The sequence below is a fragment of the Heteronotia binoei genome, chromosome 2 (assembly GCF_032191835.1).
Source record: "Heteronotia binoei isolate CCM8104 ecotype False Entrance Well chromosome 2, APGP_CSIRO_Hbin_v1, whole genome shotgun sequence".
Lineage (NCBI taxonomy): Eukaryota > Metazoa > Chordata > Lepidosauria > Squamata > Gekkonidae > Heteronotia > Heteronotia binoei.
The window spans coordinates 13,323,622-13,342,468 of record NC_083224.1 but is presented as its reverse complement, the minus strand read 5'-3'; the positions used below and the strand labels follow the sequence as shown (position 1 = coordinate 13,342,468).

Below are 18,847 nucleotides of genomic sequence, written 5' to 3'. Positions count from 1 at the left end.
TCTACAAACCCTAGATTCAGAATAAATTATCTGACTGTTAATGAGCTATTACAGCACTTGCCCTTTTTACGAGCTATTGAATACTCAAGAGCCAAACTTAACCTATTCATTGTGGATTGTCTTCTCCAGTTATCAGGGAAGGGCATATTACACAAGGAATAAACCCGCTGTCTTATAAGTATTGTCTTGTTTGGAGGAACTCTACTGTCGGGAAGATAACTGGCCTTTTAAGAAGGCACTGTAGTTTGCATTTGTACATTGGGATGCCAGCATTCCGCAAAATACGGTAATGGCCCTCTGTTTCCTCCTCAGAGCGTGTGGAACGGGTCGCACAAGCATCCATCAATGAATAACCGAAAAGAAGACATGGAGATTGCCTCCCACTATCGTCACCTTCTCCAGGAGCTCAACGAACAGAGGCAGCACGGCATCCTCTGTGACGTTTGCATTATAGTGGAGGGGAAGATCTTCAAGGCGCACAAAAACGTCCTCCTCGGGAGCAGCCGCTACTTCAAGACATTGTACTGCCAGGTGCAGAAGACTTCCGACCAAGCCACGGTCACTCACTTAGATATCGTAACGGCGCAGGGCTTCAAAGCCATCATTGACTTCATGTACTCGGCGCACCTCGCGCTGACGAGCAGGAACGTTATCGAGGTGATGTCGGCCGCCAGCTATCTCCAGATGACCGACATTGTGCAAGCTTGTCACAACTTCATAAAGGCCGCTCTCAACATCAGCATAAAGTCCGACACGTCGGACGATCTTATCGACTACGAACTCGGGGCCGCTTCCAACAGCAGCGCGGATGCTTTGATCTCAGCCGTGGCGGCTGGCCGGAGCATATCTCCCTGGCTGGCCCGGAGGACGAGCCCCGCCAACTCTTCTGGCGATTCGGCCATCGCTAGCTGTCACGAAGGAGGAAGCACGTATGGGAAAGAGGATCAAGAACCCAAAACAGATAATCACGAAGATATTTCGTCCCAGTCTCTTTGGCCCAGCGATATCGGCTATGGCTCCTTGCGCATCAAAGAAGAGCAGATCTCTCCGCCTCATTATGGAGGGAATGAGTCCGCCAAAGACAGTGCAATACAGAATTCTTTCTCAGGACAAGGCGCGACTGATGGTTGGCAGCCTACAGGGCGCAGGAAGAATAGGAAAAACAAGGACACTGTGCGGCATATCACACCACAATTGGGGACTGATGAGAGGACAAGATCTCCAGTGCCGTCTTTCCTTTCTGCCTCAGAGTGGCCGTTCAGTAGTCAAGAAGCAAGTAAGAATTTAATTTAATTTTTTTATTTTATGGATTTATAGTCTGCCCTTTCCCATAATGGGCTCAGGGCAGATTACAACATAATAATACAGTTTAAAAAAACCAACAATAAAACAAAGCAGTAGACAAGTGCTCCTTTAAGACCGACTAAGTTTTATTCAGAATGTAAGCTTTCGTATGCTCTTAAGCACACTTCATCAGACAAAATGGGAATGGCAAGCAGCAATTCTTAATATAAGTGGGCAGTGTGGAATATTGGGAATTTTTGTTAGAAGATCCACAAGTTCAACTTTGAGTTCTGAAGGAACTCAAAGTTGAACTTGTGGATCTTCTAACAAAAATCTGTAATCTTTCATTGAAATCTGCCTCCATTCCTGAGGACTGGAAGGTAGCAAATGTCACCCCCATCTTTAAAAAAGGTTCCAGAGGAGATCCGGGAAATTACAGGCCAGTCAGTCTGACTTCAATACCGGGAAAGTTGGTAGAAACCATTATCAAGGACAGAATGAGTAGGCACATTGATGAACACGGGTTATTGAGGAAGACTCAGCATGGGTTCTGCAAGGGAAGATCTTGCCTCACTAACCTGTTGCATTTCTTTGAGGGGGTGAACAAACATGTGGACAAAGGAGACCCGATAGATGTTGTTTACCTTGACTTCCAGAAAGCTTTTGATAAAGTTCCTCATCAAAGGCTCCTTAGAAAGCTTGAGAATCATGGAGTAAAAGGACAGGTCCTCTTGTGGATCAAAAACTGGCTGAGTAATAGGAAGCAGAGAGTGAGTATAAATGGGCAGTCTTCGCAGTGGAGGACGGTAAGCAGTGGGGTGCCACAGGGCTCGGTACTGGGTCCCATGCTCTTTAACTTGTTCATAAATGATTTAGAGTTGGGAGTGAGCAGTGAAGTGGCCAAGTTTGCGGATGACACTAAATTGTTCAGGGTGGTGAGAACCAGAGAGGATTGTGAGGAACTCCAAAGGGATCTGTTGAGGCGGGGTGAGTGGGCGTCAACGTGGCAGATGCGGTTCAATGTGGCCAAGTGCAAAGTAATGCACATTGGGGCTAAGAATCCCAGCTACAAATACAAGTTGATGGGGTGTGAACTGGCAGAGACTGATCAAGAGAGAGATCTTGGGGTCATGATAGATAACTCACTGAAAGTGTCAAGACAGTGTGCGTTTGCAATAAAAAAGGCCAATGCCATGCTGGGAATTATTAGGAAGGGAATTGAAAACAAATCAGCCAGTATCATAATGCCCCTGTATAAATCGATGGTGCGGTCTCATTTGGAGTACTGTGTGCAGTTCTGGTCGCCGCACCTCAAAAAGGATATTATAGCTTTAGAGAAGGGCAACTAGAATGATTAAAGGGCTGGAGCACTTTCCCTATGAAGAAAGGTTGAAACGCTTGGGACTCTTTAGCTTGGAGAAACGTCGACTGCGGGGTGACATGATAGAGGTTTACAAGATAATGCATGGAATGGAGAAAGTAGAGAAAGAAGTACTTTTCTCCCTTTCTCACAATACAAGAACTCGTGGGCATTCGATGAAATTGCTGAGCAGACAGGTTAAAACGGATAAAAGGAAGTACTTCTTCACCCAAAGGGTGATTAACATGTGGAATTCACTGCCACAGGAGGTGGTGGCGGCCACAAGTATAGCCACCTTCAAGAGGGGTTTAGATAAAAATATGGAGCAGAGGTCCATCAGTGGCTATTAGCCACAGTGTATGTGTGTATATAACATTTTTTGCCACTGTGTGACACAGAGTGTTGGACTTGATGGGCCGTTGGCCTGATCCAACATGGCTTCTCTTATGTTCTTATGTTTTTAGCAGATTAAAAGAATCACAAATAGGGATCTGTGTTTGTTAGTGTAGGGCAAAACAGGGTTGAAAAAACATTGGAGAGTGATAAAAAGACTGCTGTTGTAGGTGCGAAGTGCCATAAATCTAGTTAACATTCTGGCTTTCTTAGTTTAAATAGAGGGCATGGTTTCTCAAGATCCCTATTTGTGATTCTTTTAATCTGCTAAAAACATTTCCATGATTCCACACTGCCCACTTATATTAAGAATTGCTGCTTGCCATTCCCATTTTGTCTGATGAAGCCTGCTTAAGCGCATACGAAAGCTTACATTCTAAATAAAACTTAGTTGGTCTTAAAGGTGCAATTGTCTACGGCTTTGTTCTATTGCTTCAGACCAACACGGCTGGCTACTGGGATCTATCAGCAATAAAATAGTTAAGCAATTAAAACCATAAAACCATTAAATAGAGCTTAAGCAGAGGCAGCGTGGATGGTGTAAACATATTTTGCAGGTTGAAACACAAAGATCGTAGGTTGAACGAAGCAGGAGTCAAGTTGCACCTTTAAGACCAACCAAGTTTTATTGAGAACGTAAGCTTTCGTGTGCTCTCTAAGCACACTTCATCAGATGAGGGGATCAGGTATTGAACAGCTCCCTGTGGAGATTCGGGTCCTACCATCTCGTCTTATGAAGTGTGCTAAGAGAGCACATGAAAGCTTACGTTCTCAATAAAACTTGGTTGGTCTTAAAGCTGCAACTTGACTCCTGCTTCGTTCAGCCTATGATATTTATGTTTCAGCCTGTGAAATATGTTTACACCATCCACGCTGTCTCTGTTTAAGCTCTATTTAATGGTTTTATGGTTTTAATTGCTTAACTATTTTATTGTTGATAGATCTCAGTAGGTAGCCGTATTGGCCTGAAGCAATAGAACAAAACAGTAGACAAATTCACCTTGAAGACCAACTAAGTTTTATTTAGAATGTAAGCTTTCGTGTGTCCTTAAGCAGACTTCATCAGACAAAATGGGAATGGCAAGCAGCAATTCTTAATGTAAGTGGGCAGTGTGGAATCATGGGAATGTTTCGCTTCAGACCAACACGGCTGCCCTCTTGGATCTAAATATCATCGGTGTCTGAGATGTCAAAGATGTCAGCAATGTCAGCCCAATCTCTAGTAATCAGGATGGTAAATCAGTGCAGGGAGGTCAGTTAGATGGTGTAATCACTAAAGAATGAATGAAATAAGAACACCCGCCTGCCTCAACCAAAGGCCTGGCAGAATAGCTCTGTTTTACAGACCCTCCGGAATGGTAGTAAGTCCGGTAGGGCCCAAATCTCCACAGGGAGCTGATTCCACTAGGTCGGGGCCAGGGCCAAAAAGGCAAGCCGGACGTCCCTTGGGCCAGGGAGAGTCAGTAGATGTTGGTTAGCTGATCGTAATGATCTCCGAGTATTATATGGGGAGAAACTGTCCCGCAGATATGTCGGTCCCGGGCCTTGTAAGGCTTTAAACGTCAGTACTAGAACCTTGAAGCGGATCTGGTACTCAATTGGTAGCCAGTGCAAACTGCACAGCGTCGGCTGACTGCTTGCCCATAAAGGCAATTCAGTCAGCAGTCATGCTGCTGCATTCTGCACCAGCTGGAATTTCTGGATCAGCCCCAAGGGCAAGCCTGCATAGAGCAAGTTACAGTAGTCCAGCCTGGAAGTGACCGTTGCATGGATCACCGTAGCTAAGTCCTGAGGAGCCAGATAGGGCGCTAGTTGCTTGGCCTGCCGAAGATGGCAAAAGGCAGATCGTGCAACTGCTGTGACCTCGGCCTCTGTAGAAACTGGAGAAACTTGTATTTTGCACTGTTAATTATCGAGGCTCCCCAGCTTAGCGACCCGCGAGCTCTATGGCAAATCTGACCCCTTTCCTGCTGCCTGCCAAGCGTTTTTTAGAAAGTGTGCGGGTCGTTTGGCCAGCGAGCCTTCTGATAGGCCATTGGAGATTTGATTTCCTGCGCAAATTTTTAAAAGTGTTGGTTTTGGCAGCGGCTGCCACCACTGCACAAGGGTCTTCACTGTGTAACTGAAGGTAAGCTGCAGCAGCCGTTTTGTGACTTGCCTCTCCTTCCTGCTGTTGACATTCTGTGGCAGCCATTTTGCAGCTGTGCTCACTATACTCGGTCAGAATTCCAGAACTGGGGACCCATAGGTGATATGGTCTTTTTACTGTGTGAATATAACATTTTCTATGCTAGGTTAAAGGTCAAGGTAGTCCCCTGCGCAAGCAGTGAGTCATTACCGACCCATGAGGGGATGTCATATCATGATGTTTTCTTGGAAGACTTTTTACTGGGTCTCAAGTTAAGGTTTTTCATGCCTACTTGCCTGGACCCTTTTGAGTTGGAGATGCCGGGGATTGAACCTGGGACCTTCTGCTTTCCAAGCAGATGCTCTACCTCTGAGCCATCGTCCCTCCCCTGCTCTCCAGGGTCTCAAGCGGATGTTTTTCACACCTCTTTGCCTGGACCTTTTTGAGTTGGAGATGCCAGGGACTGAACCTGGGACCTTCTGCTTCCCAAGCAGATGCTCTACCTCTGAGCCACCGCCCCTCCCCTGCTCTCCAGGGTCTCAAGCTGAGGTGTTTCACGCCTACTTGCCTGGACCCTTTTGAGTTGGAGATGCCGGGGATTGAACCTGGGACCTTCTGCTTCCCAAGCAGATGCTCTATCACTGAGCCACCGTCCCTCCCCAACAAGCTGAGTACTCATTTTACCGACCTTGGAAGGATGGAAGGCTGAGTCAACCTTGAGCTGTCTACTTGAACCCAGTTTCTTCTGGGATCGAACTCAGGTTGTGAGCAGAACTTGAACTGCAGTACTGCAGCTTACCCAGCTTCTATGCTGGGTACTGCAGCTTAAAAAAGCTCATCGTTTCTGTTTGGGTATGTGTACAGCAAGGGGAACAAAGGAGCTAGAGGCATCCTTCAACCTGGCTTATTCATGTTCCTCTTTCTCATCCATGCTATACTTCTCATTTTCTTGCAGCCAAGGTTTCACATTGCCAGCAAATAATTGTAAGGTTAAGATGACAAACATTCCATAAAACCTCCCTTATATACTCTAAGCCAGGGGTATCAAACATGCAGTTCGGGGCTCGAATTAGGCCCCTGGAGGGCTCCTATCAGGCCCCCAAGCAACTGGTTGTTATCTACTTCCTTCTCCCTATATCTTGCTTCCTTCTGCATAATAGCTTGCTTTGCAAGGCTTGCTTGATTGCAAAGCCTCTGTTTTCTCCATTGGCTGAGACTCCTCCCTTGGGGAAGAAGAAGGAAGGAACAGCTTGCTTTACCAGGCTCTCTCAATTGCACAGCAGAGCTACTGAGCCAAGCCCCTCTTCCTTCTATTGGCTGAGACTTCCCACCCCCCCAGTCCCCTGGGGAAGGAAGGAAAGAGCCAGAGCTTCCTTTGCCCAGTTCCCTGGATCCCATGGGAGAAATACAAAGAAAGCATCTTTAAGACCAATGAACGCTGAAGTTTTAAGCATGTTTTAAGTTTTTAAAAAAATATTTGTGCTTGTCTGTGTTCTTTGTAAAATTCATATCTCTGCTACCTAATCTTAAATCGATACCCACATGGCCCGGCCCAACAAGGTCTCATTTATGTCAGATCCGGCCCTCATAGCAAATGAGTTCGACACCTCTGCTCTAGGCTGATCCTGCACTGAACAGGGGGTTGGGCTAGATGGCCTGTCTGGCCCTTTCCAACTCTGTGATTCTATGATTCCATGATCATAGAGCAGACACAATGGCACTATAACAACATAGAGCTGGAAGGGACTTCAAGGGTCATCTAGTCCAACCCTTCGCACAGTGCAGACAATCCACAACTGTCTTCCCCTCCCTCCCCCCCCCCCACAGCGTCCCCTGCTGTATGCCCAGATGAAGGCATAAAACCTCCAAGAAGATATTGAAGAAGATATTGGATTTATATCCCGCCCTCCACTCCGAAGAGTCTCAGAGCAGCTCAAAATCTCCTTTCCCTTCCTCCCTCACAACAGACACCCTGCGAGGTGGGTGGGGCTGGAGAGGGCTCTCACAGCAGCAGCCCTTTCAAGAACAGAGTCTCAGAGCGGCTCACAATCTCCTTTCCCTTCCTCCCCCACAACAGACACCCTGTAAGGTGGGTGGGGCTGGAGAGGGCTCTCACAGCAGCTGCCCTTTCAAGGACAGAGAGCGGCCTACAATCTCCTTTCCCTTCCTCCCCCACAACAGACACCCTGTGAGCTGGGTGGGGCTGGAGAGGGCTCTCCCAGCAGCTGCCCTTTCAAGGACAGAGAGCGGCCTACAATCTCCTTTCCCTTCCTCCCCCACAACAGACACCCTGTGAGGTGGGTGGGGCTGGAGCGGGCTCTCACAGCAGCTGCCCTTTCAAGGACAGAGAGTGGCCTACAATCTCCTTTCCCTTCCTCCCTCACAACAGACACCCTGTGAGGTGGGTGGGGCTGGAGAGGGCTCTCACAGCAGCTGCCCTTTCAAGGACAGAGAGCGGCCTACAATCTCCTTTCCCTTCCTCCCCCACAACAGACGCCCTGTGAAGTGGGTGGGGCTGGAGAGGGCTCTCACAGCAGCTGCCCTTTCAAGGACAGAGAGCGGCCTACAATCTCCTTTCCCTTCCTCCCCCACAACAGACACCCTGTGAGCTGGGTGGGGCTGGAGAGGGCTCTCACAGCAGCTGCCCTTTCAAGGACAGAGAGCGGCCTACAATCTCCTTTCCCTTCCTCCCCCACAACAGAAACCCTGTGAGCTGGGTGGGGCTGGAGAGGGCTCTCCCAGCAGCTGCCCTTTCAAGGACAGAGAGTGGCCTACAATCTCCTTTCCCTTCCTCCCCCACAACAGACACCCTGTGAGGTGGGTGGGGCTGGAGAGGGCTCTCACAGCAGCTGCCCTTTCAAGGACAGAGAGCGGCCTACAATCTCCTTTCCCTTCCTCCCGCACAACAGACACCCTGTGAGGTGGGTGGGGCTGAGAGGGCTCTCACAGCAGCTGCCCTTTCAAGGACAGAGAGCGGCCTACAATCTCCTTTCCCTTCCTCCCGCACAACAGACACCCTGTGAGGTGGGAGGGGCTGGAGAGGGCTCTCACAGCGGCTGCCCTTTCAAGGACAACCTCTGCCAGAGCTATGGCTGACCCAAGGCCATGCCAGCAGGTGCAAGTGGAGGAGTGGGGAATCAAACCCGGTTCTCCCAGATAAGAGTCCGCACAGTTAACCACTACACCAAACTGGTTCCTGGGCCAGTCTAGCCTGGAGAAAATTTCCTTCCTGGCTCCAAAAGTGGCAGTCGGCATTTCCCTGGGCATATGAGAAAGGGCTACAAGAACAAAGCACTGATACTGCCTTCCTGCCCTTCCTCTTACGGTCTGCCTGAGTCAACCAGATCAGCATTGCTGTCAGATGGCCATCGAGCCTCTGCTTAAAAACCACCAAAGGAGGAGACCCCGCCATCTCCGGAAGGAAGCCTGTTCCACTGAGGAGCTGCCCTAACCTTCAGGAAGCTCTTCCTGTAATACGGACTGTAAATCAAAGATGCCTAGTAATTGTGGGCAGGATTAAAATCTGATAAGGAAATGCTTTGGGAAGCGAGGCGCGTGAATCCTGCCGGTTGTCTTGGGCCAGACAACAAAATAAATCATTAGGCGTTGCAACATGCCCAGAGGCGGCTTGGGCTCTGCTCAAGTGATCCTTGCTTCCCTCCCTCCCTTCGTGTATGATGAGAAACACTAGTAGTTTCCTAGCTAGTATTCTGTAGCTTGTGTAGGATTGTCTCCTGCAGCCTCCGGCGGGGGACAGTGACATCACCTGGAAGTGATGTCATCATGCTGGTGACGTCACGCGCCGGCCGCTCTGACCACTTCCAGGGAAACTCTATTGTTTCCCCAGACGCTCTAGCACTTTGGGAGGAAAACTCTGTGGTATCGTACGAAAACCGTAGCGTCTTCTCGGAAACTCGCAGAGCGGCCGGCGTGTGACGTCGCCAGCAAGATGATGTTACTACTGGGTGATGTCATCGCGCCAGCGACGTTGCGTGGGGATCCCCCTGCCAGCCAACTATGGGCTGGCAGGTTGGGGACCCCCAAAATGGGAGAACCCCCACCCCTTCCGGGAGTTTTGCAGCCCTAAGCTTGTGCTTGCCCTGTCACCTAGGATTTTGAGTGGGAAGTAGTTGGATGATTGGAGTCCAGATTAGCGGGCCAAGGACAATGAAGCTTGCCGTTTTCATTTTTGTGTTGCACAAGGCAAGGAGGAATCACATGACTGGTCAGATGATGTGCCACTTTTTAATGAGTTGGGTCATGGCTGTCTGTACCGAACTTGTTCTACCTGCAGTTTCACACCAGCTGCAGGAAACACAGTTCTTAAGTTTGCGGGGCTCGATTTGGATCAGGGTTGGAGTGTGCAGAGCAGGCGAGCTCCGCCTCATTCACCCCTCTGCTTTCCCGGACCCAAGGAGTTAAACGTACAGTATCGTTTGCCTCTTGAGTCTTAAATTCTTTTGGGTTCATTGGGGTAGGAGCAGATTGTGGCTTGCTTTGAACCGAAGCGCTGACCTTGAGGCTTTGTGTTGTTAAAAACCCACAAGAACTCTGATGCTTGTGTGAGGCTCGTCTGTGCCCTCCCCCACCGGGGATGCTGCCTCCGTGGCTCTACAAGGGGGAGGGGTCACTTGTGGCCTCAGAAATTGAGGGTACAGCGATTAAGTGCACCACTCTAACGCCTCCTGTGGAGTAGGGTTCAGCTTCTCTCTCTCTGGGTGCAACCCTCTCCACCTCTTCCCGACTAGCCGCAGCGTGCTTTCCCCTTTTATCCCCTTCACCCCTCCCCATCTCCACTTGTCTAGCCCCCTGTCACTCAGCCTCCCCTTCCCCCTGTTGGCCTGTGTCTCCTTCTCTGTCGGCTCTCCCCACCCCATGGCTGGGCACGTTTCTGCCCTCCTTTGCCTCTCTATCCTTCCCAGCCAATCGGCAGCCGCCTCTTCTCCCAGCGCCACCAGTGTCTTCGGCCGTCCCAGGAGTTTGGGGATGGGCCACGGCAGGGACCAGCCGGGCCTGAGGGGCTTCGGCCTCGAAGCTACCCCCACCACCTCCCACTGACGTGTTGGGGCCCCAGCGAGCCCACCGCCAGCAGCAGAGGTAGGGAGCAGCCCTTGCTGCGCGGGCGCCGACTCCAGGCGCTCTAGCGGACCCTGCGCCTCCGTGGTGGGTGACTGAGCTTGGGTGGTTGCCGCAGCGTCGGGAGAGGCCGGGACACCTCGGCCCGGACAGCTTTTAATGAAAGCTTATGAAAATATTCTGTAAAACAGGCTCTGACAAATAAAGAAGGGACTCAAAAGTCCAGCTCTGAAGTACCAGGGAAAAAAAGCTTTATTTCATAGTCTTAGAAGTGGTAATAGTAATGAGAATTTTTTTTTTTTGCATGTGAAAAGCCATTTGTATACAGTTAAGGGCACATTCCCCAACCGCTTTGTGGTCAGCATCTCACATTATTAAAGATTTCCTTCAAAGTTTCAGAGAGCAGCCTTGTCGCTCTGCAGGCGAACAGCTAGATTCAGCTTGCAATGTCCCCTCTAATTTCCACCCCTACTGAGCAGAGCGGTTGGCATCCTGAGCAGAATATGATTGCTGTAATCTTCAGATGGGCAAGGGGCAGTGCAGGACACCGCGGGGCTCCGGATCGCCGCTGAGCGGAGTATCCTGCCTTAACGAGCGGCCGCTCTCACACGGCTTAGAAGGAACACTGGATTCGAGTCCAGTGGTACCTTAGAGACCAACAAAATTTTTAAGGGTATGAGCTGTTAACAGTTAAAGCTCCCTTCAATCAGATACGAGTCCTTTGAACGCTGTGCCATGTACTTGTGTCCCGTGGCGGACTGGCCGGGGGGTCAGCTTGCCCAATGGCAAGTGCGTCCCCTTGAACATTAGGCAATACGTTAAAGATGTTAATGACCTTTTAGTAGCTTGAAAATATAATTGGAGTTCCGGTATTGTTACTGTAACGCAACTAAAATTTATTTATTTCACCAGCCTCCAGGTGAGGCCTGGGGATCTCCCGCTTTCACGGCTGATCTCCAGCTGGCAGAGATCAGCTCCCCTGGAGAAAATGCCACCTGTATTTGCATTTAGTATTTACTGCATACTGCCGGTAATATGTACAATATATACCGTATTTTTCGGTCCATAAGGTGCTCCGGACCATAGTACGCACCTTCCTCCTGGGGGGCAATCCGCTGCCTCTGCCTCTGCCTCCGATCCGGCGCTTTCATCGCACCTGCCTGCCTGGCTCCATCTTCTTCAGGCAAGCGCTGGGATCGCTCCACATGGCCCCACCGCAAACCCAGCGCTTCGCAAGCACCGGCTGCAGAGGGCGCAGCGTGCTTCCTCCTTGTCTGTCTGCCTGGCTCCACCTCTGATGCTTAAAGCAAGCGCTGGGATTGCTCCCTCCACTCTCCAATCCCAGCGCTTGCTTTAAACATCACAGCTGAAGCCAGGCACACAGGCAAGGAGGAAACACCCGCCCCCTCTGCAAACCCAGCGCTTCGCGAGCGCCGGCTGTGGAGAGGGCAGCGTGCTTCCTCCTTGTCTGTCTGCCTGGCTCCACCTCTGATGTTTAAAGCAAGCGCTGGGATCGGAGGGCGGAGGGAGCGATCCCAGCGCTTGCTTTAAGCATCAGAGGTGGAGCCAGGCAGACAGACAAGGAGGAAGCACGCTGCCCCCTCCGCAGCCGGCGCTTGCGAAGCGCTGGGTTTGCGGTGGGGCCACGTGGAGCGATCCCAGCGCTTGCCTGAAGAAGATGGAGATAGGCAGGCAGGCGCGGGGGAAGCGCCGGATCGGAGGCAGAGGCAGCGGATCGCCCCCCGCCAAGGTACGTACCTTTGGACCATAAGACGCACACACTTTCCCCCCCACTTTTTTGGGCAAAAAAGTGCGTCTTATGGTCCGAAAAATATGGTGTGTGTGTGTGTATATATATATATATATGCTGTAATTGCGAAAATATTTATTTCGCAAAAGTTTTACTTGTACGTTTTTTCCACGTGTATTTTTTGAAAATTTTATTTATTTCTTACAAAAATTAAATAATAGTCCTATAGTTGTAAGTGCGCCCCCTATGTCTCTTGGCAACCAATATTTTTAGACCCAGTCCGCCACTGTTCGTGTCTGTGCTTCTTCAGTTTTGTTGTGCTTGGGCAATTCATGGATTAAAATGCATGAACAGCACCTAGCTTAGCCACTTAATGTCTGCGTTAAAATGTTTTGGCATGTATGTGGTATTTATTTATTTATTTATTTATTTATTTATTTATTTATTTATTTATTTAGTAGTTTCAGCTTTGCCCATTAATCCCCACCATACACCGTCCCAGGTAATAAAGATAGTTCGAGATGGGTAGCCATGTCGAGGTGTAGTAGAAGTAGATTAGAGCAGGGGTGTCAAACATGCAGCCCGGAGGCTGGATGAGGCCCCTGGGGGGGTTCCTATCAGGCCCGTGGGCATGTCTGCTTTCTTCTCCCTTTCTCTTGCTTCCTTCTGCGTCGCAGCTTGCTTTGCCAGGCTTGCTCAATCGCACAGGAGCTACAGAGCAAAACCTCTATTTTTTCCAGTGGCTGAGGCTCCTCCCTTGGAGAGCTTGCTTCGCCAGGCGCTCTCAATTGTACAGCAGAGCTATTGAGCCAAGCCTCTTTTCTTTCTGTTGGCTGAGGCTCTGTCCTTTCCTCATTCCTTGGGGAGGGAGGGAAAGAACCAGAGCTTCCTTTGCCCAGTTCCCTCGATCACACAGGAGAGATACAAAATCTTTACTTGTGTTTGTCTGTGTCCTTTATAAAGCTTATATCTCCACTACCTCGATTTACATTTTATGAAACACATGGCCTGGCCCAGCAAGGTCTCATTTATGTCAGATCCATCCCTCATAACGAAGGAGTTTGACGCTCCTGGATTAGAGTCAGGTGGCACTGTAGAGACCAACTGGATTTTCAGAGTATGAGCTTTCGAGAGTCAAAGCTGCCTTCTGATCAGGCCCGTAGCCTGAAAATTTTAGGCGGGGGGGGCCCACGGAATAAAATTTCTGTTGGAGGAGCACCCCGCTCTGGCAGCCCCCCTTGCTCAGACAGCCCCCGCCTCCCTTTGCCGTGCCTCTCCCCTCCCTCCCACCCACCTGGTGAAGCGTTGGCTCCTGGGGCTCTTTCAAGGCCCCTCCCCCCCCCGCCAATCAGCTGCTTGGCAGGAAAAGCCACGCCGAGGCCGGTGCTCCTATGCTGGCCTTCAGGCGCTCTCCGGACCAGCAAGCTGCTGAAAAAGTGCCTGCCACCTTGGCTGCTTCCTTCCCGCGGAGGGGAGCGGGGGTCACCAGAGTGGCGGGGAAATCGGGGCGCAAGCGCAGTGGGGGCGGAGAGAGCAGGGCTGCGAGAGCTGCGGGGAGAGTGGGGCTGCCAGGAGGGGCCGTACAGGTCCAAGGGGGGTTTGGTGGGGATGCTGCCCCCCCCCGGGCCCTCCTGTGGCTACGGGTCTGCTTCCGATGATCTTGTTTCAGGTAGGTAGCCATGTCGATCTGTCGTAAAAGAGCAAGATTCCAGTCCGCTAGCACTTTAAAAGGCCAACAAGATTTCCGGATCATAAAAGATCTAATAGTCTGTCTCTCTCAAATAGCAACGGAGATAACTTACTGGGATGTTTCCAAACAGGTGAGTTCAGCCCTTTTGTAGCTGTCGCAGGTTTCACGCTCTCCCCGTCGGAAAGCACGGTTTGTTAAATGATGAATGGCTCGGCTGTTCAGTGGCATAATGAAAACAGGACCCAGGCTGGAAGATGTAATTTTGAAAGCACGTGCAGATTATTTTTACCGCGAACACACCGTGCCCTCTGCTAATAGCCGTTATGTGTATAATTCCATTATAATAACGCTTCAAACACTCTTGCTTTGAATTTATTACTTTAATTACGATGCAAGGTCTTAAAAAAAAAAGAAAAAGCTCCCTTATCCTACCAGTATCATTACTTGTTGTTCCAGGTTGGTTTACAGATAATTACCAGGGGAGGGCTTTTAGATTTTTCCGTTCTTATCAAGGGGAAGAATCCCCACAAGGGTTATTTCAACAGCATCAATTTGAACGGGGGCTATTCTTTGCTGCTGCTGCTGTGAAGCGATTTCGTGCGATCGCTTCTCCACAAAACACTGCATTAGCCCTACGGTTGCCAGCTCTGAATTGGGAAATACTGGAAAATTTTGGGGGATGGAGCCTAATGGAGGCAGGACTTGGGAAGGGGAGGAATTTCAACAGGGTATTATGCCACAGAGTCCACTTTCCAAAAGAGCCCCGTGGCGCAGAGTGTTAAAGCTGCAGTACCTCTCTGCTCTGCTCACGACCTGAGTTCGATCCCCGGCGGAAGCTGGGTTTTCAGGTAGTCAGCTCGAGGTTGACTCAGCCTTCCATCCTTCCGAGGTCGGTCAAATGAGCACCCAGCTTGCTGGGGGGAAAGTGTAGATGATTGGGGAAGGCAAGGGCAAACCACCTCATAAAAAGTTTGGCGTGAAAATGTTGTGAAAGCAACGTCACCCCAGAGTCAGAAACGACTGGTGCTTGCACAGGGGACCTTTCCTTTCCTTTCCACTTTCTCCAAGGGAACTGATCTCTTATCACCTGGAGATCGGTTGTAATCCCAGGAAATCTCCAGTTTCCACATGTAGGTTCAGGGCCGGCTTGCCCACTAAGCAAACTCACCTAGGGTGCTGAGAGGTGAGGGGTGCCAAATTGGGCTCCCCCCCCCAGTGCCCAAGACAACTGCCTAGTTTGCTTCCCTCCCACCCCCCTGCTGTTGCTGCCACAGCCGGCGCCAGCCCCCTTTGGCCCGCCACGGTGCTCTGCTCGCTCGCCCCTGCGCTCTGCTCGCTTGCCCCCCCTGAAGCTCGCCATGACTAAAACTGAGCTAGTCTACCGGCTGTGCACAGCCTGCACCTGTGCTTTGAACTTGCTCCCCTGTCACTTCCCATTCGAAAAAGGTGGAGGGAGATACCTCCTCCATCCGTCTCTTAACCAAATGCGCAGGCGTGGGCTGCGCGAAGCTGGTAGAGCTCAGTTTTAGTCCCGGTGAGCTTCGGGGGAGGGGGGAGCAAGTGGAGCGCGGTGCTGGGGGAGGCGCCTGCCTAGGGCGCTATTCACACAACAGCTGGCGCTGTGTAAGTTGGCAACCCTAATTAGTGTGAACTGCCCTTCCATTCTACCAGTGTTTTTGCTGCTGCTTCATGAGCACAAGATGTAGATATCTTGTCTCTTTTGGACTTGAAAGAAACAAATTCTATTTTGGAGACTTATCCATCCATGCTATGGTCACCTCGAGAATAGACTACTGTAATGCCCTCTACATGGGGCTGCCCTTGACTCTGACTCGGAGACTGCAGCTAGTGCAGAATGCTGTGGCACGGTTCTTGATGGGGCTCCCTCATTGGGAGCACATTCAACCAGTGTTGAAAGAGCTGCACTGGCTGCCTATTGTGTACCAAGTCCATTTCAAAGTGCTGGTATTGACCTTTAAAGCCCTATATGGCTGAGAACCTGTATATCTAAGGGACCGCCTTTCCCCATATGTTCCCCAGAGAGCACTGCATTTGGGAATTCAAAATCTACTGTCCATCCCTAGACCAAGGGAGGCAAGACTGGGCTCTATATGGACCAGGGCCTTCTCAGTGGTAGCACCAATGCTGTGGAATGCTCTCCCCGAGGCCATAAGAGCCCTGCAGGACCTCTCCCAATTCCACAGGGCCTGTAAAACCAAACTTTTTAAACAAGCCTATAACAACTAGGGGAGAATGCTGCTGGGCAACTCCGCCAGAAGGATCACCAACAGATAAATGGAAGGCCTAGTACAATCTGAGCCTCCTAAGCTTTTAATATGTTGTAAAGCACCAATTTTGTTTTATATTGTTTTAAATTGTAAATTATTATGTCTTACCGTTTTATATCTGAAACTGAGACGCTGGTTTTATTTTGATCGTTAGCCACCCTGAGTCCGTTTGGAATGGGCGGGATATAAATAGAAAGGGAATAAATAAATAAAATATTAAAATTTGGCCTGTGCTCCTTGATGGAATTTTGCATTTGCAAAAGCATCCCCACGTTGTAAGATGCTCCCTTAAGCTTCACCTAAAGCAGGAGGAAAAGGTGTTCCTCCAAACGGTAAATACTGTGGAATCCCTAGAGATGAATAGGGCTAAAGATCCTAATTCCCGAATTAGCTGTTACAAAACAAGGCCTTCCTCCCTGTCGTCCAGGCAAGAGTGACTTCAAATGCAATTACTAATAGCATTGTCAATTAACCTTGGTGTATCTGCTATGCTGAGGTTCAGTGTGCATGCTAAATGCTGTCAGGTCGCTCCCGATTTATTGTGACCCTATCAGTTAACGACTTCCCAAATGTCCTGTCATTAGCAGCCCTGCCTCAGGTCTTGTAAACCGAAGGCTGTGGCCTTCTCGATGGAGCCAGTCGACTTCAAGTTCTTCTTTTCCTGCCATCTTTAATTTTTCCTCGCACCATGGGTTCTTCTCCGGTGACCCTGGTCTTCTCATAATGCAGCCAAAGTCTGACAGCCTCAGTTTAGTCATCTAGGGAGATTTCAGGCTTGCTTCGATCCAGAACCCGCTGAGCTGTCTTTTCGACAGTCAGTGGTATCCAGGGGTCGTTTTGTAGAAAAATAGGTGGTGCTCATTAGCATAACGCCCCCCCCCCAGCCAAAAGCAACCTGATGAAAGAAAGGAGAGCCCCAGGCGAGCGAGGCCTGCTTGGGCTGACTAGAGATCCAGCCAGCCCAAGCAGGCCTCACTCGCCTGGAGCTCTCCAGGGCCACCCTCCCCCAGTCAAAAGACCAGCAAGCTACCTGCCATTCAAAATCACATAAGAAGTGGAGAAAGGGCAGTGTGGGCTTCTCCAGGGGTTAATGAGGCCTGCTGGCGGTGTGGCAAAGCCCCTGGTGGCTGGCTGGCTGCCCCTTCTCCTAATCCAGGGATTGTTATGCAGCTGCACCTATTTAATGGACGAAGTAGGTGGAGAGGAAGAGGGGGAACCCTCAGAAAGGTTCAGGAGCTGTGCTCCTGTGAGCTCCTGCTGAATCTGAGTCCTGGTGGTATCCATATAGGGTTGCCAAACCCCAGGTGGGGTCAGGGGATCCCCCGGTTTGGAGACCCTCCCCCCTCTTCAGGGTCGTCAGAAAGCGGGGGGAGGGGAGGGAAATGTCTGCTGGGAACTCTATTGTTCCCTATGGAGATTTATTCCCATAGAAAATCATGGAGAATTGATCTGTGGGTATCTGGGGTTCTGGGGGGGCTGTTTTGGGGGGTAGAGGCACCAAATTTTCAGTATAGCATCTAGTACCTCTCCCCAAAATACCCCCCAAGTTTCAAAAAGATTGGACTAGGGGGTCCAATTCTATGAGCCCTAAAAGAAGGTGCCCCTATCCTTCATTATTTCCTATGGAAGGAAGGCATTGAAAAGGTGAGCTGTCCCTTTAAATGTAATGGCCAGAACTCCCTTTGGAGTTCGATTATGCTTATCACAGCCTTGATCTTGACTCCACCCCTAATGTCTCCTGGCTCCACCCCCAAAGTCTCCTGGCTCTACCCCTAAAGTCCCCAGATATTTCTTGAATTGGACTTGGCAACCCTATATCCATAAAACTCCAACGCCACATCTCTTATTAATTGACTTTCCTGTCAGCTTTCTTCATTGTCCAAGTTGGTCTCATTCCTCTTCTTGCAGTGCCGATGTATGAGCTACAGCTAGATATGTTGCACAGAAACATGAACTCAATAATATCCTTTCTTAGAAAATATATAGAGCTCTTTGAGTGTTCAAAGCAGTTCTCATTATCTTCACAGCTATCTGTCTTAGAGAGCCAGTTTGGTGTAGTGGTGAAGTGCATGGACTCTTACCTGGGAGAACCAAGTTTGATTCCTCACTCTTCCACTTGCACCTGCTGGAATGGCGTTGGGTCAGCCATAGCTCTCGCGGGAGTTGTCCTTGAAAGGGCAGCTCCTTGCGAGAGCTCTCTAGCCCCACCCACCTCACGGGGTGTCTGTTGTGGGGGAGGAAGGGAAAGGAGATTGTAGGCCATTCTGAGACTCTGTCCTTGAAAGGGCAGCAGCTGTGAGAGCCCTCTCCAGCCCCACCCACCTCACAGGGTGTCTGTTGTGGGGGAGGAAGGTAGAGGAGATTGTAGGCTGTTCTGAGACTCTGTCCTTGAAAGGGCAGCTGCTGTGAGAGCCCTCTCCAGCAACACCCACCGCACAGGGTGTCTGTTGTGGGGGAGGAAGGTAGAGGAGATTGTAGGCTGTTCTGAGACTCTGTCCTTGAAAGGGCAGCTGCTGTGAGAGCCCTCTCCAGCCCCACCCACCTCACAGGATGTCTGCTGTGGAGGAAGGAGATAAAGGAGATTGTAAGCCGCTCTGAGACTCCGATTCAGAGAGCAAGGTGGGGTATAAATCTGCAGTCTTCTTCTAGTTTAAATTGCATCAATATTAGCATGTTTTAATAGATCTGAATAAGAGGTTTGGAGGTGGACTTAATAGTCTTGATGTAGGGTTGCTAGCTCCAGGATGGGAAATCCTTGGAGATTTGGAATGTGGAGCCCAGGGAAGGAGGGGTTTGAGGGAGGGGACAAGGTCCTCAGCAGGGTATAATGGGACGGTGGCTCAGTGGTAGAGCATCTGCTTGGTAAGCAGAAGGTCCC

The 18,847-nt window shown here is 50.1% G+C and overlaps 1 protein-coding gene across 2 annotated transcripts in view; it reads left to right on the top strand.

Annotated features, from left to right (window-relative positions):
• Window positions 1-315: 315 nt before the first annotated feature.
• Window positions 316-18,847, top strand: part of ZBTB46 (zinc finger and BTB domain containing 46) — a 102,785-nt gene continuing 84,253 nt past the window's right edge. For both annotated transcript variants that reach the window (XM_060230593.1, XM_060230592.1), the window contains exon 1: window positions 316-1,276. In XM_060230593.1, the coding sequence (XP_060086576.1) occupies window positions 346-1,276 (931 nt within the window). In that variant the 5' untranslated portion in view covers window positions 316-345. The remainder of the gene's footprint in view (window positions 1,277-18,847) is intronic.